Source organism: Otolemur garnettii, unplaced genomic scaffold, assembly GCF_000181295.1.
Source record: "Otolemur garnettii isolate 467f Iridium unplaced genomic scaffold, OtoGar3 scaffold00035, whole genome shotgun sequence".
NCBI classification, from domain to species: domain Eukaryota; kingdom Metazoa; phylum Chordata; class Mammalia; order Primates; family Galagidae; genus Otolemur; species Otolemur garnettii.
In genome coordinates this window covers 9,347,225-9,368,537 of record NW_003852430.1, presented here as the reverse complement: position 1 = coordinate 9,368,537, position 21,313 = coordinate 9,347,225, and the positions used below count along the sequence as shown (strand labels likewise).

The 21,313-nt window shown below is 35.4% G+C and overlaps 1 protein-coding gene across 1 annotated transcript in view; it reads left to right on the top strand.

Annotated features, from left to right (window-relative positions):
* EYS (eyes shut homolog (Drosophila)) overlaps nt 1-21,313 on the top strand; it is a 1,547,934-nt gene that overhangs the window by 531,139 nt on the left and 995,482 nt on the right. Inside the window, exons 15-17 of the mRNA XM_012805052.1 lie at nt 2,961-3,220; nt 13,459-13,555; nt 13,732-13,839. Of these exons, the coding sequence (XP_012660506.1) occupies nt 2,961-3,220; nt 13,459-13,555; nt 13,732-13,839 (465 nt within the window). The remainder of the gene's footprint in view (nt 1-2,960; nt 3,221-13,458; nt 13,556-13,731; nt 13,840-21,313) is intronic.

The following is a 21,313-nucleotide window of genomic DNA, read 5'->3' as shown; positions in this document are numbered from 1 at the left end:
GGGTGTTGAGGCCTGTGCTTGTGGTGTCCCCCTTCTTACACAGCAAGCTGGGGTGTTGAGGCCTGTGCTGGTGGTGTCCCCCTTCTTACACAGCAGCACCGATGACTTAAGCATTTCACTAGACTTTCTTGCTGGGTAGGATTTGGCCCCATGTATCATCTTCTATTCTTCAGCTGTGGTGCGTTTTCTCCTTCTTCCTCTTCCCCTGCTCCTCCTCCTCTTCTTTCTACTTCTGCTTCTTTTTCCATTGACATCCTATATTTACTATAATTTAAATACATAAATCCATCTAGTTTTGAATTCTATTCTGTTTCATTGTGCCAATTCCCTCTGTTTATTTTTTTAATTAAAAAAATTCAGAATATTAGGGAATACACGTTTTATTTACATACTTTGTCTTTGTACTAATTGAGGTCAAAATTATGTATATTCTTCACCCAGATAGTATATGCTCTGCCCAATAAGTATGAATTTACCTATGCGGATCAGCCCCCTTTCCAAAGCTTGATTTTCATTGAGATGTACTTCCCTATGTACACTTCAATATTAATCGATTAGTTCCGATTTGGTATTGAAGACAGGTACTTGTTTCTCCATTCTTGTGATGTATAGATACTTTTAACTCATCACCTCCTTTAATCTTCATGAGAATTCTCTGGGATTACCAGCTTCAATAAAATCTCTGATGCTCAATTACTTAAATAAAAAAATTCAGATAAGTTGATCTGATTCCTACATTGAGTATCTTATATCAATCAATACTTGCAATATTATAAACATTTGTTATATATATGATAATGAGGAGATTCAGATAATTCTTACACATCAAGGGAGCAGAGCATCATAGTGGAGGCAAACATCCAGATGGGTTTAATCATAGTGGTATATGTGATGAGTTCCTAAAGGGTGTGGCAAAGAAATTTTACAGCGAGGTTATGTCCTGTCTCGTTTTTTGACACTTTTATAAGTAAAAGAATGCCCTGTAAATTATTATATTGGAACAAGAGAGTGAACCAGCACTGTCCAGGAAAACTAGAATGAATAGTCACCAAAATAATTAGTCCATTTTCTCTCAAAAGGAAAATAAAAATGTTAAGGCTTTTTACCCATTCTTAAAGGAGAAGCATACACACACATATATAAATATATATATTTTATATTGCAAAGGTATGCATCGTTCAGATTGTCAAGCTTGCCTCAGCCAAGCATACCTTACAAAGAAATGTTCAATTTGCATGGTAGCAATCAGTTTTTGGACATTACCAATTAAAAAAATAGACACCTATAAAATTCACTAGCTTTTCACGTTAAATTTAATCTTATTGATCTAATGAGCTCTTTATTAGTCAATTGTGTCCAAAACCATTTGCCTCCTGTTCATTTTAGTGTTTATTTCAATGGCTACTATATGTACATAGATTTCAATTTCTGGTGTAGGTGCAAATTATTTATTCAGCTGTCTGGTCTAATATGTGGTATCCTCTATATTTACTGATATAGAAGGTCCTTGATATTTCCCTGGGGCTTTGTACCTGGAAATGAGGTGAATCAATCCATTTCCTCCTCCATCCCTCCCTCCCTTCTTTCCTTTTTTTTTTCCTTCCTTCATTTTCATTCTTCCTTCCTGTTTTTCTTCCCTCCACACTTTATCACGATATTTCCTATCAGAAAGCCAGTGAGATGGTGTTTTTTTTAAAGCAGTGATTTTCAGCTGGTGCATCACAGCACACTGTGTGTCACTTAGATGTGCAGTGAAAAAAAATTAATATTATTAATTGAATTATATTTGGAAGAAGTTCAAAGCACAGTAAGTGTATTGTTTTTTATTTTTACTTTTTTTTTGATCAGCCTCATTTAAATGTGCCATGGAAGTTTAACTAGAGGTTCCTGGGTGCTGTGAGATAAAAAAGTTTGAAACACACTGTTCTAAAGGTATCTCAAAAACCTATGGCTTTCTTTTCAAGGTATCTCAAAAATCTGATCGATTGGTAAAGAGCATTTTTTTTCTGAAAATAATTCCTCCTATAATATCTCCTATGTCTTGTTTCATGATCCATTACTTGCCTATATTGGAGTTACTCAAGATTGGGAGTTCTACCTTACCCATAGATGGACAAAACTCTCTCCTTCAACTCACCTGTAGTTGTAATTGACTCCCATTTACCAAGGTGATGGACTGTCCTTGCATTTACTCTCTATCTGTAGGTTATAACCCTTATATGAACAGTACCTTCTCTTCCCTGTCTGTTACAATTCTGCTAGTCTTAAGAGCAGACCTAGCCTAATTTGATGGAAGATGATTGTCTAAAGTGGCGTTCAAGATAATAGCAGGTGCCAGATGGAAGGTTAGACTGAGTTAGAGTATGTGATACACAGACGAGGCCCAAATGATTTAATTTTTATTTGTTTGTTTTCTCTTTCATTTTTCCATATTATTTAAATATTAAGAAGAAAGATGTTTTAAAGTTTTTTTAAATTATTCAATGAAAATGCAAAAACCAAAATCAAAATATGATGCTTAACATTAAAGAGTCCCTTGTTAAATCCCCTGATGATTACAAGAATCACATATTGCTAAAAACATTGAATTAAATATTATTTTAGGTTTATAAACAGGGTTCTCCTCTGTAAAAAAATTATTTCACATTAAATAATTAAGAGGAAAATTTTTCTCAGCTGGTAATTCAGCTCAATAGTTGTTCTCTGATACGTCTCAGAGGGCTGTTAGATGTTTTCCAAGTGCTTTTTAATACCTTTATCAGCAATGCAGAAAGTTTTACAATGATAAACATGAAATTGTCCCAGGAAATTAGACAAACAAAATTTGTTAACTAGGTATGATTTATTAATTCACTTATACATTGTAATATACCACATGCCATTAGTTTAATGGAGCAATTGTATTGAAAGTGCAAAGAATAAATTAGAAAAAATATATATTTTTTTTAATTGTATTTCAGCTGTGAATGTACCTCTGGATGGACAGGACAGAACTGCAGTGAAGAAACAAATGAATGTGCCTCTGATCCATGCATGAATGGAGCCTTCTGTCACGAGTCTACCATCCCCGGGCAATTCATCTGTCTGTGCCCACCCTTTTATACAGGACAATTTTGCAATCAACGCTATAACCCCTGTGATCTACTCAATGGCCCTTGCAGAAACAATGCCTCCTGCTTAGCTTTGGTAGATGGAAATCAGTATTGTATTTGTAGAAAAGGTAAGAGCTTCTATGTGCTTTAATATCTTTTCATCAATTAATTAGTTTATTTCTTTGTTTATTGTGTTACGGGCTGATGGCACCTTATGAATGAGTGAGAAAAACTCTATAAATGCTGAGGGATGGAGGGATGGCTTGTGACTCCAAATCCAGGTGTAAAAAAAGAATTAGAGAAATAAACCCAAAGAAGGACTCTCCATCACCCTATGGGGAAGGTGAATGGTGAAGCTCTGGAGCTCTTTGGCACTTTTATTTCCCTTTTCTGAAACATTGTTTTCTTTCTTTGATAATAGTTTCTCTTTCCTGAAGAATCTTGTTCATGTGATATTCTTGACAATAGCAGTGAGTTCCAAATGGGCATGGGTATATCTAGGGCAAGCAAATGCTTCCCTGTAACTTTTCTTCTGGAATTATCAAGAAATTATTATTTCTTCCTGCTTAGATTGTTCAACTACTATCATGTAACTCTGCTAACTGCTTTGTCCCATAAGCGAGCTTCTCTGCAAGAGAGGATGTGCAGATCAATAATATTCTTGGAGCCCCCGAGTCCATCCATGCCTCAACCCAGTATACATCTGGATTTCTAGGTCAGATCAGTCCATAACTTCATTTACTATCACTAAACTTTTTCACTGAGGCCTCTTCAGATGCCTGAAAGAAGTCTGCTTAATTCATAGGTGGTGTGGGTACATGTTCACTGTTCATCACACCTAGCTACTCAAAAGGAATTACCATCTTCAAAGGAAACGCTTCTGCCATAAAACTAGCACATGGCAGGTTTTCAGTAACATTGGAATATGCCATAAATATAATATAAAAACCACAGAGTGTTAGGGGACACTACTGCAGTTTATTTTCTCATGCTCACTTATGGGTTCTTTGCTGTTCCTTCAAGGCATTCCTTAAAGAGGACAACGTTCCTTTATTCTTCTGTTTAAAAAAGCCAGCTTAGACTCTACGAGTTGATTAGCTGTCTTATACAGAGATATTTCCATTTGTTTTTACAAAACCTTTAAAACTTCCTTTAAATATGGGCAATCTAATACTAAGGATGTTGAGGCAAGTTCTAAAGATGTGGATATGGCAGAGACATTGAGCCACTGGAACTAGAAACTAGAAAGCTGTCGGTAATTGTTTTAGCAAAAATGACATGGGCTTTTTAGAGCATATGGAAAAATGTTTGCCACTGTGAGGCAGGAAAAAAAAATACAAAGGAGAAAAAAATAGGAGAGGAATATCTGAAGTCCAGAAAACCTCAGTAATTATGATGCACATAATTCCAATACATAAATAATTTTTCTTTTAACAAATATTGAAAGTTAAACTTGTTGAAAATTATTCACTATCAGTATGGGAACTGACTTATCCATTATTCATTAGGATTATTCTATGATGTTCTAGTTATTTGTGTTCTTAGGATATAAGTATTAGTTAGATACTTATTAAGAAGGCAACAGGATATTTATTCATGGTTAATAAAACTTTCTCCCATTTTACCAAAGATAATTTTCTAGCACATAGACATTTTTTCAAATTTTAATATTTTTGTTAATTCATTTGCTATTCATAAATTATTTAACACATTTTATATTATCTAGTGAGATTTTTGTACCATTGTGAGGTGAGGGAGAAGATAAGCTCGGAAGCATCATAAAAACTTCCCATCAACTTTCAAACCAGTAATAGTATCTGCCATCCACAAAGATGTCATGGAAGAATTTAGATTTCGCCATTAAAGAGAGTAAACATTTTTTTTTTCCCTTTGGGATTTTATCATTTTCCTTAAAGCTTGAACAGAAGGGCAGATGGGCACAATAATCACGTGGGTATTCCTTTCTAATTGTGTTCAGCACAAAGAGATCATTCCCGTGCACACCATTAAACTATTCTCTCTCAGAGAGATTCCTAAGCCTAATTGTGGGAGTAAGTTTCTATAAATCAGGTCTAGATATTATAAAACTGTTTACTTAACACTACCTTTAGAAGTTCAGCAGTTCTCTATAGCAGATGTAAAACTATAATCTATAACACTGCTTTCAAGAGCTACCTCAGAAATTTTCCCCTATATAGTGCACATTTTTCCCCCAAATTTTTTAGGGAAGAATAACAATGCACATCATACAAGGATAGTACTCATTTCTCTATCTATACAAATGTTTTAAATTCTCTTATGCTTATGCAGTAAGAAGTGCAACTCTAGAAAGCAAAAAACGATATCCATGTGTCACATGATACCTGGAGGACAGTGATCACCCCCGTCCAGCCGTCCCCCTTCCCTGACTGCCCCTCCCTGACGGGTGCTGCAGCTGCAGGAACCACCAGCCCACCTGGCCAGTCAGGCCGGATCTCGGATCTTGCTGCCCAGCCATCTTGGAAGTGGGCACGCTGCCAGTGGTGAGGCGGCAGTTAGCGTCTGACCTCAGCGAAAGGAGGGCTCAAGGGGCAGTGCAGCGGCACCTCCTTCTCTCCTGAGAGGCGTGAAGGGCGGAGCCGGCCAAGGTGGAGAAGTCAGGAGCAAGGCACTTCAGTAGATTCCAAGACTTAACATGTTTTACAGGGGCAGGGATCCCTTTACAAGTTGTTGGTGTTTTCAGTCGACTAGAATATGATGGGTTTCAAGAAAAGAAATGTGAGGCTAAAGGGTTCACTATGTGTACTTCTGAATTTCTGTTCCCAGTTTCTCATCAATCCACAGGGCCTCTCGCTATATAAATGTAAGTATAGATAACATTTCAGAGCCACAGTAATAATATGACTGCATGGTAAACACCCTGTTAGAAATGACATTCACAATTGCATGTAGAATACCCAGAACTTTTATATTTGTGTCAAACTGACTGCTCAGAGGTGAGCTGTTTTACTTGGTAGGACTGAAACTTGCAGTAATAATCTAATCCTTTCTGGTGCAATGTGCACTACTTGAAAATTACAGCTATAGTAACTCTCCAGGACTATGGTGATCATGTTTTGCAAAAGAAAGCAAGGATAATGCTTCTGTCTCGTGATTAGAATGGAGGTGAATTACTTTAGTCTCTATGAATACCGTGAATATTTTCTATTAAAAAATTGTAAGAGTACCCTGTGGTAATGATAATTAAATGCAGATTTGTTTTATATATAATTCGACTTGTTTGGAGTAACTTATATAAATAAAAATATGAGTCATCTAAAATGTGTTAAAGGTACATTAAAAAAGAAAATTTCAGAAGAATCCTAGAAAAAAATGGGATTTATATTTGACATGTAAATAGCATTACCTTTAGTTAGTGAGCAATCAATTTACACATTAAAAATTTATTTTATAGTAAATATATACTCCTGCCTTGCTCTACACACAACACAGAGCAATCTTAAACTACATGTGGATAGTGTTCAAGAAATCTAAAAACTGTATTCTTTATTAACTGGTTCAACAAACATCTTGATTATCTATGACGTGTCCAGTCTTGAGATAGGTTCTGGAGAAATTAAACACAGCAAATATATGCCCTCAAGGAATTTTATTTTGTTTTTATTTATTTTTTAATTAAAAATCATAACTGTATATCTTTATGGGGTACAATGTAATGATTTGATATACAATGTGGAGCGCTTAAATCTGACTGATTAACATAGCCCTCACCTCACTTATTTTTTATGGTAAGACATATAAAATTTACTCTCAGTTATTTTGAAATATACCCTTGCATTGTGCACATCAGGTGAGATCCCATTAAATGTCCTCTCTACTCCAACCTCTCCCTTCCCCCTCCTTCAAGGAATTTAAAAGACATACAAATGAGAAGGATACTATTTAACCATAAAGTATAATGCAGTAGGAATTTCCCCATACTTGGCAGAGAGATGCAGAAGGACCCCAGACTTGTAGGTACCTGCAGGGCTTTTGTTCTTAGTGTGACAGGTCCTATTATGTTTCCCTGGAAATAAGACCTACCCAAAAAATAAGCCCTAGCAGGATTTCTATGCATTTGTTAAAATAAGCCCTACCCCGATAATAAAACCTAGTGATGGGCGTGGCTATACATAGCCAAGTCATGCATTTTGGCACGGAGAGGAAGATATCCCCTGAAAATAAGCCCTAGTGTGTCTTCTTGAGAAAAAATAAAAATAAGACAGTGTCTTATTTTTGGGGAAACATGGTAGTTATGTCCTATGTGGTTCCTAAGAGGATCCCAGCTTGTGGAGCTTTGGTTGTCCACACTCATAATCACTCTTTAAACCATTCTCTTCCCTGGTTTTATTTCTGCTCCCTAGCAGTAATTCTTGGGATTGCCTCTCAAATAAAATACTTGTGAACAAATCACTGTCTCAGTTTTTACTTATTTATTTATTTATTTGTTTGTTTTAATTTGGAAGAAAATAAGCTAAAACACATAGCGAAACCTATCCTTCTGGCCAAAATGATTGATCCAAGTCTGGGCGTGTGACTATGACATTAGCCATCAGATTCCTTCTTTGGAATTGACGCTGTGAGAAGAGGCTTTCTTTTTCTGCCAGAGTTTTGTAGTTGTTGCAGTCAGCCACCATGTTCTTATCACGGGAAAATGATCCGTATGCAGCAGGAGGGAAGAAAAACAAAACGTTTCTATAGTTCTTTCTTCAGTTCTGCAAACTGCCTGGTGTCCCTCCCAGCTAGATCATAAATAAATCCTGGTCTTTGCCCAAATCAGTATTTTTGTTTATATTGTAATAGCCAAAAGACTAATAGTTAATACATATAGTGAGGAAAAAGAGCTAATTAAGTGGAAAAGGTGCAATGAACGGAGTTCAACTTCTTGCTGGTGAAAATAGAATATAAAAACCACATGAGGACTAAGAGATAAAAAAGACATTAGATAATACGCATGTGAGTGTGTGTTCACAGCAGACAGTGGAATCGCTGTGTGTGTACAGCATACACGTTAGCATACGTATGTGCGTAGGTGGAGATCTAAAATCATTTCATTCTGGGCACGTGTTTGTCTTCTAGCATTCCCTTTATGAATGATTGTTTATCTTTCTACTTTGAATTATATCTCACTTTATAGGCAGGAACATCACCCTATTAAATGCTTTTCATTTAATGTAAAGAGCTTAGTTTACAAATCTAGTCACTTAATCCATATGTCTCCCAGGTGAAAGGAACACGTTTCTTTAAATGACCATTAAAATGTGACAAAGTTGCTTTGTAAGTTGTTATACTGAAAGCAGAACCAAGCCATTTACATGTGGTATTGATTTACAATTGGGATCCTAAGCTTGATGGATTTGTAGCATCAGAAGAGACAAGTAGTTCCATATAAATGGGGCTGTGACTCCTGTGGATGCCATCATTAGGGGAATGCCACATTGTCTAAGATGTATAATTACACCAAGTAAATGTGTCATTTGACAAAACAATTTGTCTAAATTAGAAATTACTCTTGTTGAAAATTAAGAACATGTTCCCGTGTAGTAGCACATATTTATTAAGTTTAAATAGCTGTGGAAATTTAAATTGAGACAATTCTTCAAAGGAAATATTTATACAATTAATCTTAGAAATGGAAAATCATTATTACAATTAAAAATATTACCTTTTCTATTTTTTTTTAATTTTAACACTGATGTTAAAAACCTTATTGGGCCTATTATTAACATAATAGAAATATTTATGTATTCATATTTGATAATTTTAAAAGTTAAATTATAACTTTCTAATATTGGTTGAGTTCTTAGACAATATCCACATTTATCTAAAAAATTTTTAAATAAGATGGCAAACCATTTAAAAATTATTTGCCAAGAAGAGAATTCTGTGATTTTAATATTTATTTTCATAAAGTTTAAAAATCCAGGGAAATTAATGAAGAATAAATAAAAATAATGTCTTTAATACTTTTAAAAATAATTCATTTTTCATATTTTTAGTATTGAGTTTAAAATATATGATTTTTAACTACCTTGTTTGAACACGTGCCATGGTAGACAATCGTTTTAATTTTCCTGTTTATTGTCACTTCTAATTACTTTAACTGATACCACTTACGAAGTAGGAGTTGTTAAACTGTAGTATGAATGCTGAAAGGCTACCTAAAAATCCCACTGTTTTTAATGTTCTCTGTTCTAACAATACCTTCCAGAGAACCAAGTGCAAAAAAGCTACATTTGTTAGAAGTGAGAAAATATTTAATAATTTAAAAAATAATACCTGTCATCTAGATCGATTTAGATGCTGGATTTCAGGGGTAGGCTTATTACTTCATTTTATATGTTTTGTAGGAACAGAGACGTATAAAAGCAATATCATTTACACTGTTCATGTGTGTGCTATAGCAATACACAGACAAGACAACATATGCCAGGGATGAAGAAAGCCTGCCTTTGAGAATGATCCACTGTTTGATATGTGAAGACTCTTACTGCCATTAGCAAAGTAGAGGCAGCTGAACAGATCCCAGCTAGCAGTAAGTAGCAGGGAATAGCTTACACTTAATTCACTGAACTTTCCATTGGGTAATCTTTTTGCTATAACTGTGTATATTCAAAACAAGTGTTCTTTACACACAAAGGAATATCAACTTACACCAAGAACTATAGAACACATATTTTGGGACTAATTAGAGTCTATAGCAATTGTTGCTTAAACATGGGGATACGTACTGAAAAAAAGGAACAGCAGGCAATTTTGCTGCGTGAACAAAATTAGTTCATTATTAGTTAACATGTTAGACTGGACTTACATAAACCAATATGTTATAGCCTCCATCTCTGTAGTAAAATCTTATGGGACCACTGTCCTACATGTGGTCTGTCATTGACCAAGACACTGTATGCCACAACCGTATACCCAGCTCACTTTTCTAAAACAGGCTTTCTCAGCAGAGCTCTGGCTTATTTTGCATGTGGTCCACGTCTCCTCCACTTTTTCTCCCAGTGTCTGCTGCATTTCGGCGATCTCATTTCCTCAGCCCATTGACATATGCTGCTACCTGGTAACAAAGCCCCATCTCAGAAATGTCAAACTTAATGAATAAGGCAAAATCACAGAAAATGAGGTTATCCTATGAGCTGTCGGAGTTATCAGGTCCTGAGCGCTGTGATTCATCAGCTCAGCTGAAATCGTGGAGGCTCGCTGGTACTTGTCTTTAGCCGGTGACCCTCAGTTCCAGTGCCTCAAAAGAACATTTCTCGGAAACACTTCAGTGTCAAACTATCCTGCCTCTCTTAGAAAATGAGTCTTTGATTGAAAGAAGGAATGGTGAAATGTATCCCGCCTCCCAAATCTTTAACTTGTAAATATCTATAAACAAGTATTAAAAGAAGTGAACATCTGGGCGGCACTTGTGGCTCAGTAAATAGAGCGCCGGCCCCATGTACTGAGGGTGATAGGTTTGAGCCTAGCCCCAGCCAAACTGCAATGAAAAAATAGCCGAGTGTTGTGGCGGGTGCCTGTTGTCCCAGCTACTCTGGAGGCTCAGGCAAGAGAAGCCTACAGCGTTTCTCAACCTGTGGGTCACGATCCCCCTTTAGGGTAATTAAATCTCTAAGATATTTACATCACAATTCATAGCAGTAGCAAAATTACAGTTATGAAGTAACAACGGAACTAATTTTATGGTTGGGGGTCCTCACAACATGAGGAACTGTATTAAAGCTCACGGCATCAGGAAGGTTGAGAACCACTGGCAAGAGCTGGAGGTTGCTATGAGCTGTGACGCCACAGCACTCTACTGAGGGCAACAAAGTGAGACTCTGTCTCTAAAAAAAGAATTGAACATCTTTTGAAAATAGAATATAAGTTGTCTATAATGGTACTATGAACTTTATAGCTTAAATATAAAGCAGTGGTGATTGAAGAATGATGAAGTGTGTTAGAATAACAACGGCTCACTCACCTAAAGTAAGGAGAATCATATTAACTTGGAAATAACTCATTTTAACTTCACTTTTAATGCTGTGGATATAACATCCAGCACATGAATGAATTATAAGCAGGTAACTTCAGAGAGTCACTCGAAGGCTTTGAGAACTGAATAAGAAAATATAAGACAAATTAAAAATGTTGCTTGACCTGAAGCATTCTAACTTATAATTAGTGTTTCATAGCACACCTTCATTCTGTCTTTGAAATTTAACTGAGCTCCATCATTATATTTTAAATGGATTTCTTTTAGATATCATGCAGTGTTTCTGTTAATATTCAGCCTGCCTCTACCTTTTAATGTGGCTTTTAAAAATAATATTCAATGTAACTATTTATAGTTGTGTCCTTATTTTTTTCTGTAAATCATGGATCTATTTATTTAAAATATTCTTCTGTTATGAAAGCCTTACTTATCTGTACCCATGAATTATCAAATTCAAATGGGTGGGAGGGGAGCAAAGGGGATGGGTAGATTTATACCTAATGGATTCAGCGCACTCTGTCTGGGTGATGGGCCCACACTTGTAACTTTGACTCAAACAAAACAAGATCTCTGTGTCTTTAAACAAACCATTGTGTTATTTGTTTCTGTGTGTTGCATCTGTATTTTGTTCATTTTTTTCTTTTTTGTCTTTGTTTGAATTAAGTAATTTTTAGTTTTCCATATCATATCCTGCTAAAGAAGGAGCCACATTTTAGGAGATGTTAGATCAGCCTCTTTGTTAAATTGCCATGGAAGGTGGGTTTGGAGTTTGATCTAATGGTAGACAACACCGGTGATGTGGCTGGCTTGTGGCATGGTATAGTGTGAAAAGATCGACCAGGTCAATTTCATGTTCTATCATGGGACTCTGAGGGAGGAAATACTCTGAGAATTTCCCATTGAGCCGTAGGTGCTGAAACTGCAATGTCACAGTATAGATGTAGAGACTGAGGAAGCTGAGCTATCTCATTTGCGTGTTAATATGGCAAATGATTTGAACTTTAAACATAAAGAGATATTTGTGATAGAAAGAGGAGCTATATGAGAAGGCAAAAGGTACCATGAGAGGAAGCAACCACGCTTGGGTGACTAGACCACACTTTCCTTTCAGATGCTTTTTAGTTCCAATCAATTCCAGTCTATGTTTATCCAAACAATGAATACAACTTTCTTTTTTCTTTTCTTTTTAGAGACAGGGTCTCATTCTATCACCCAGGCTGGAGTGCGGTGGTGTGATTGCAGTTTACTGCAACCCTGAACTCCTGGGCTCAAATGATCCTCCTGTCTCAGCCTCCCAAGCTACTGAGATTGCTTGCACCTGCCATATGTGGCTAAGTTTTTAATTATAGAGCCAGGGTCTCTCTGTGTTGCCCAGGCTGGTCGCCAATCCTTCAAGAGATTTCCCACTTCAGTTTCTCAAAGTGCTGAGATGATAAGTATGAGCCACTATGCCCAGCCATTTATACCAGTTTTCTTAAAGTAACTTGAATGACCCCTAGTCCCTCAAACTATGTAAGCTGACTGTATGGTGACATCTATAATGTTACTGCAATTATTCCGTGCTTAGCTAGATCACTGAAAAAGCAAGAGAAAGGAAAATCTTGCTCCTTATGTTTTTGAACTAGTATAGAAAAATACTAACAAAAAAATGAGTAAACTGTACATTTTGTTACACTTAGGTAATATATAATCGTAAAATTAATCAGGTATCACATTTATTAAAATATTTAATTGTATTATAAAAGTGATATCACATGGAGTTTAATGATGCCAATGTGCTGAAATAATGACAACGTCTTCTTTTTACCAGTCTGTATAACTTTCTTTCACAGTCATTGTTTTTTTTTTTTTTTTTTTAATATCACTGTCATGTGTTTACATGGATGACTGAGTATATAGCTATGAATCAAAATAATTTGTTTTCTTTGAATCACTTAGACATGAAAAGCAATTAAATAATTTGCCTCATCTGCTAACTGCCTTGAATAAATTTGATCATTGAAGCTCAATTTTACTTTAAGATTGGTCATCACATTAATTCATTTGCTTTCCAGATCATTTCAATTCTTCTTGTTCAAACATTTAAATACCTTATAACAGCAGCGACATAGCAACACTGCTTTCTCGGGGGATTTAGTAGGTATTCCCTCCTTGATTCTTCATTTGAACTCATTAGTCTAGAAAATGGCATGTTTTTGTGCAGAGATTGTGTGAAATAGAGTTTTATGAGAAGCCTGACAGGAGGTATTTTCCTTTTCTTTTTTTACCCTTCTTTGTGAACACATCCTCTAGCCTCTTCACCATTAATTCTGATATTTACACTCTCTACAAAGCACTGCTCATACATACCCCTCTCCTCTCCCTTTGCAGAATTTGAAGGTGAACACTGTGAAATTGACATGACTGAGTGCCTTTCTCTTCCCTGCCAGAATTATGGTGACTGTGAAAGTGGGGTCAACAATTTCAGGTAGAGAAAACCAAAAAATATCTAGATGCATGTTATCTAGGCATGTACATGTTAAAATTTCAGCTGACAACTTAAGCAACACTTATAATTATTAAAAATTCGCTTTGCTACAATTAATTGAAACTTTTCATACATTTATACTAAAAGAGTTACTCTTTTTTCTTTTTTATTAAAAGATGTATTTGCAGACCTGGGTTTTCTGGACTCCTATGTGAAATTGAAATTAATGAGTGTTCCTCAAAACCTTGCAAAAATAATGGAACCTGCGTGGATCTGGCAAACAGGTTAGAGAATTTTTTATTGAATTAATTATATTATATTGCAAATAATTGAGTGAGCACATATGTACCCCTCACGCACCTTAGGAAACTGAACGTTCCTGGTACATCTGTGCTTGTCCCAAGTGTGTTCTCCTCTCTCCCACTCAGTTAGATCAAATATCTTCAATTTGTGTTTACTACTCCTACCCTTAATTTATAGTATTAGCTATTTGTATGCACATGTATACCTAAACAAAACATTATGTAAGTCATATAGTATTGTATGTTATCCTCTGAAAATTATTTTTTTTGAACATAATGCATCAATTGATGAATGTATCCATTGTTTATTTTTTACCTATATAGAATAATCCTTCTTAAGTATATGCCAAGAATATATTTATGATTTTACTGATCAGAGATATTTGGGTTATTCATATCTTTTGTCATATGAAGGTTTTCAAATGTTTGTCCAAATACAGAAATACTGGCGCTACTCTAAGTTACATATCTAGAAACAGAATCGATGAACTATTGGGTACAAATTTCCACATTTAATAAATCATGTTTATTTTTTCCATTTCATTTTGAAAACTGGAATATTTGTACTCTAACAAGCAGTAAATACATTTTCTTATTATTATTGTCAGGATATTTGATGTGGATTTGTATGTAAAATTATATCTCATTGTGATTTTTCTCTGCAAATTCTCATGATAACATGAGGTTGAGCAATTTTTTATATATTTTGAGATATTTAATTTTCTTTTTAGAAATGCCTTGGCTCAGCACCTGTGGCTCAAGCAGCTAAGGCTCCAGCCACATACATCTGAGCTGGCGGGTTCAAACGCAGCCCTAGTCCACCAAACAACAATGATGGCTGCAACAAAAAATAGCTGGGTGTTGTGGCAGGCACCTGTAGTCCCAGGTATTTGAGAGGCAGAGGCAGGAGAATCACTTGAGCCTAGGAGTTTGAGTTGGAAGTTGCTGTGAGCTGTGATGCCACAGCACCCTACCCAGGGCGACAGCTTAAGGCTCTGTCTCAAAAAAAAAAAAAATGCCTAATTATGACATGTACCCATAAATGTTTTCTTCTTATTGACTTATACAAATCTACCTATAATCACTAGCGACTCTGTTAGCAGCGCAGGTGGAATGTATTTTCTACTGACTGAACTAGACCCTTCACCTTTATAAGTTATTAGTAAAACTTAAATTTAATATAATATACTTGAATTTCAACTAATTTGTACATGGTTTGAATTTTATCTTATTTGATGATATTTTTTCTATACTAGTTCAAAAGAATTTCTTCTTGTATTTTCTTATGAAGTATTTAAAGCTCTTTCTTTTATAATTTTACTGAATCAGGAATATTGTGTATGTGAGTGTATTTAGTATGAAGTAGAAATCTAAGTTCATTGTTGTCATCAAATAAGTAATATGTCTGCTACATGTATTGAATTAGTCAATCACTTACTTATTGATCCCTAATGCCTTCTTGTTACAGATCAAGTTTCCACATACAAATATGTCTATTTCTCTGCGTCTATTCTGATGCTTTCTCTCAGTCATCCACAATAAACCTTAATTACTTACCTTTGAAATATCTCAATAGATGGATGGCAAGAAATCTTATCTACTAATGTAAACCTTTTTCAGAGCAGCTTTAGTTATTTTTGGCAATTTTTTATGTTACAATCAACAGGAGAAATTCTGTTAAATTTTAGTCTACATAATATACATCTAAACAAGTGAACTAAGCCCATGTGGTACGAATTTTGATAGGAATTTTATTGAATCTGTAGGTCAAATTGAGGAGAATTAATATCTCTTTATTTACTTAAGTCTTGTAAAATATCTGTCTTTAAAATATCTATCTTTAAAAACGCTCCGACAAATTCAACTGGAGATCTACTGGTTAGTGAATGGAAGACTCTTCCTAAGTCTCATCAGGACTCAGGTAGTAGAGGCTCTGTTTATCTGTCTTGAGAAAAATTCAGCATCTGAAGTTGTTGAAATGTTTTTCAGATCCTGCTTAAATTTCCGACAGTTTTCTGTTGTTCCTATTAATTTCTATGGACTGTCTAGCCTTTTTCTTGTCCAATCTAGTGAAATGGATGAGGATATTTGAAATCACCATTCCTGCAACTTCAAGCCTTTTGAGATAGCCGTAAACAAGACATGTTCTGTGGGAATACAGAGTTGCTTTCCATATAGAGGTTGATGCCTCTGAAGGGACATAGCAAGATATTCCAGATGAGCTTCCCACCTAATAGCTCTTAACGTTACTAAGTGTGTCAAATACCCTACATATTCAGGGATGGTGAGGAAAAAACGAAACCAAACCAAAGGGGGGTTTGTGGTCTCATCTTACCTGATGTCAGTAATCTTGTGCTCCTATTGGTAAAGCAGTGGCATTTCAGAGATAAGCATAATTTCAGAACCAGTAACCATTGATTCCTAAAAGACCTCAATATTTTTCTTTCACCAGTGAACAGTTAGTTATATTGGTAAATGGCCTCAGATTTCTCTGAGGAAGGCTGTAAGAAGATATGTGGAAAACCTGTAACCATGTTAAAGATTCTTCTTGAAAAAGACACATTCCACCCTTCAGTGGAGGGACTGAGTCTGTATTATAACTTAGATATGGGAGCTGTGCATGAAGAGGCTGGACATCTCTGCAAAGTGGAATGGGATGACTTCTCTGGTCTGCAGACCTATACCTTTTGTTCTATGTTTGTAAATTAGCACCACAGTAGACTGTCCTGTATTTGATTTCTGGAAACCCATCATTAACCACTGCCATGGTTAATTAAATCAATTTATTGAGCTCCACTCTGTTCTCCATTCAACCACTATGAATCAATCCATTGACCTCCACTGTGTCTCTGATTTATGTGCTTACTTGTTTGTATCTGATAATCAAGCATGACCAACAGTCTTTGCATTCTTATGTCTCATTAGTCTAATTCATATGGAGGTACCCGATTTCACTGCAATATTCAGCAGTGTCACTTTCAGCCTATAAAAGCTATTGTCACAGAACTCATCAAGAACATGGAGCCTTCTCATTAATCTTTTTTTTTTTTTTCTTTTTTGAGACAAAGTCTCACTATGGCATCCTCAGTACAATGCTATGGCATCACAGCTCATAACACCCTCAAACTCTTGGGCTTAAGCAATTCTCTTGCCTCAGCATCCCAAGTAGCTGGGACTATAGGCACCTGCCACAATGCCTGGCTATTGTTTTTGTTGCAGTTGTCATTCTTATTTAGCGGGCTGGGCCAAGTTCGAACCCACCACGCCTGGTGTATGTGGCTGGCGCCCTACCCACTGAGCTATGGGTCCAAGCCGTTCTCACCTATCTGTTTTTAATACTTGCTAAATGGAGGACTCTCCCAGGTGAGTGGATTTTCTTCCTAGACATTCAGAAGGTCTTCTGATTCTCTCTGGGAATAGAAATTAGGGGTAAATGAGAAATTTACACATAATAGATCCATTCAAACATTTCTGTACCAAGGAGTTTATCGCTAACATATAGCAAGAAAACTCTGATATTTCTACCTCATTAACTTAAGCTGAAATTACTAAATCTTATCATTGAGAAGCTGGCCTAGCTAACACTTCACCCAGATAGATACTCATATCAATACTTTGAATCTTCTCCTTCCACTCACGTCAATAAATCCAGCTAATTTGAGTCATATGTACTTGATCTTGCTCTGACTACCTTACATTCAGTCCCACACTTAGAATTGCCAGATCCGTGACAGCATATGTTGGTGGAGTTGTGTCTCTTTTAGGATATAGCCTGTCTAATCCTAGAGTATTTCCTTCTCCATCAGCAACAAAACTAATGAATAATGTTGGGGGTTAGGTCACAGAACACAGGCAACAACAGTTTATAGGTCAACTCTTCCAACCGAAGTTAGAAGAAGAATTTTTACAGGGAAGAACATATTCCCTAAGACACAGGAGAGATTTTGGCTCTATTGGTAAGGAGAATGAAAATGAACTTAGAGATTTATGTTCCTTCACTATAATTGTCCTCTTTCTGCAGGAGATATGAAATTTTTTCAATTTACTATCTCTGCTATGTGGATTTACTTTACAGAAAACAGAATGGTTAAAAATTATCTATAATTTTTTTTCCACATCTGTAGTCTTCTGAAATTGGTATGGGGAGTTTCTTCAAGTCTATATATCAGTTATAAAGCTTTTCTCTGAATCTCTCTCATTCTCTTTGGACCACTATTCCCTCAAGTAGAGTCAGATACTCAAGAGCAAAGACAGAAACATGAAATCATCTTAAGCTTAGGTCTTGAAAAAGCACCCTTCTACTTTTCTTTTTCTTTCTTTCTTTTTTTTTTTCTTTTTCTTTTTGAGACAGAGCCTCACTTGCTCACCCTCGCAGAGTGCCATGGCATCTTAGCTCACAGCAACCCTAAACTCTTGGGTTCAAGCAATCCTCTTGCCTCAACCTCTTGTGCACATGGCTATCCAGTTTTCCTTACACTATTTAAGGAACAGGGCATCCTTTACCCAGTGTATGTTTTTGTCTAGTTTGTCAAAGATCAGTTGGCAGTAGGTAGATGGTCTTATTTTTTAGTTCTCTATTCTTTTCTATTGGTCTCTACTTTCTTACCAGTACCATACTGTTTTGGCTACTGTATCTTTATAGTATAATTAATCAGATAATGTGATATCCCCAGATTTGTTCTTTTTGTTTAAGATTGCTTTGGATCTTTGGGCTCTTTTTGGTTCCAAAAGCATAGGATTATTTTTGCTAGATCTGTGAAATATGATGTTGGTATTTTGATGGGGATTGTGTTGAATCTATGAGTATGAGTATGAAATATTTTCCCATTTGTTTGTGTGTCATTTCTTTTCTGAGTATATCATAGTTCTCCTTGTAGAAATCTTTTACTTCCCAGGGATTTGGTTTTCTTTACAGCTAGTGTAAGTAGTATTGACTCTTAGCTTCACTGTTATTATCAGTGTATCAATACACTACTAAATTTTGTACATTAATTTTATAAACTGAGACTTTCCTAAACTTATTTATCAATTCTAGGAGTCATTTGGTGGAGTTGTTAGGGATTTCAAGATACACGTTCATATCAGTCAACAGGGACACCTTGACCTCCTATTTTCTAATGTGAATATTCTTTATTTCTTTCTCTTGCCTGATCTCTCTGTCTAGGACTTCCATACTCTGTTTAATAGAAGCTGTGACAGCGAGTACTCTTCTCTTGTTCCAGTTTTTATAGGAAATGCTTTCAACTCTTCCTTGTTTGGTATGATGTTGGCTGTGGGTTTGTCATATATGGCTTTTATAATTTTGAGGTATGTTCCTTCTATGCCTAGTTTGTTGGAGGTTTATGTTATGAAAGAGTTATATCAGATGTTTTTTCTGTATCTGTTGAGATGATAATATGGCATTCATTTTTGTTTCTGTTTATGTGAAAAATTATGTCCATTGATTTGTGCATGTTGAACTATGCTTACATCCCTGGGATGAAAGCCACTTGATCATGGTAAATTATCTTTTTGATGTGCTGTTGGATTTGGTTCACTAGTATTTTGTTGAGGATTTTTGCATCTGTATTCTCAAGCAATATTGATCTATAGTTTCACTGTTGTGCTTTTCTTTTTGCGGTGGTGGTGGTGATACTGTCTTCATATAATGAGTTAAGGAGGAATCCCTCCATCTTGATATTTTAGAATAATTTCTATAGGGCAAATAACAGTTTTTCTTTACAGGTCTGGTATAATTTGGTTGCAATCCATCTTGTCCAGTACATTTTGGGAGGTTGGTGATTTTTTATTACTGCTTCAATCTCACTACTTGTTACTGGTCTATTTAGGATTTCTATTTTTTCCTAATCCAAGTGTAAGAGGTTGTGTGTTGCCAGGTATTTATCCATTTCTTTTGCAATTTATAGTTTGTGTACATAGAGATTTTTTGTAGTATTCAAAGTTGATATTTTGTATTTCTGTGGTGCCAGTTGTAAAAAGTCCTGCTGCATTTCTGATTGAGCCTTTTTGAGTCCTTTCTCTTATATTTCTGGTTATTCTGGCTAGTAGTCTATCGATCTGGTTTTTCCTTGAAAAAAAAAAAAAGAGAGAGAGAGACATGGCTAAGAAATATATGAAAAAATCCTCTCCATCGCTAATCATCATCGGGGAAATATAGACTAAAACCACAATGAGATACTACCTTATACCTGGCTGATTGACCATTACTACAAAGTTAAAAACAATAGATGCTGGCATGGATGTAATGAGAAAGAAATGCATCTACATTATATCTTGACCATAAATTGGTACAACCTTTATGGAAAGCAGTATGGAGACTCCTCAAAGAAATAAATGTAGGCTCACCATTCCATCCAGCAATCCCACTGCTGGGTATCGACCCAAAGGAAAAGAAGTCATTTTATCAGAAAGACACCTGCATTGAAATGTTTATCTCAGCACAATTCCAAAGATATGGAATCAAATGCCCATCAATTTATAAATGGATAAAAAAAAAAACTATGAGGTTTATACACATATATATATATACATGTATATCAATAAAAATTTGTGAAACTCAAGTCACATTTGACTTCTGCAATTACAAGACATGCTCAACATGACATATTGTTCTTTTGTTGTCGGTATATGTTGAATATTAAAATTTTAATAGTTTTTTTTCCTTTCTTAAAAAGTGTATACATTTTTTTGTACTCTCAGTATATACACACACATACCCTGGAGTGCTCCTTGGCCACAGAAAGATATGAAACATTGTCTTTTGCAACAACTTAGAGGGAACTACAGACCATTATTCTAAGTGAAGCATCTCAGGGATGGAAAAACAAACATCATGTGTACTTTCTAATAATTTAGAGCTAAACAGTGAGCACACATGATTGCAAAGTGATGTACAGAACTTTGGAAGCCAAGAAAGGTGCAGGGTACAAGGGAGTAAAGGTCAAAAACTTTCCTATTGGTTACAGTGAACACTATTGTGGTGATGAACACACTCAATGCCATAACTTAAGCCTTATAGCATAAGGGGGTAAAATATTTTTACCCCCTTAATATTCTGAAATAAAGTAAATGTGACTTTTAGAAAATTAAGATATTTCAAAGACAAAAACAATTAAGAGCTGATAAAGTAGTCACACCTCTCTTTTTTGAGAGATTTTTTTTATTTAAAAACTTTCTTTTGGTATATTGTTAGTCTGTTGATATTAAATTACACATTAAAATAGCAGAAATTATCTAACAACTTACTCAAAAGCAATTTATATTTAGTGCAAATAAATTAAACTCTAGATGCATAGGCAAGAAAAATAATAAAATCAGTACAAACTACATAATATGCTTTATTGTTACATGTAAGTTTTTAATCTGTCCCATTTTATCTTAGATTTGTTGAAACTGTGGCTTGCAACAATTGATGCTTAATTCTAATGACATCATTTTAAAATGAGTTTGCTAAGTT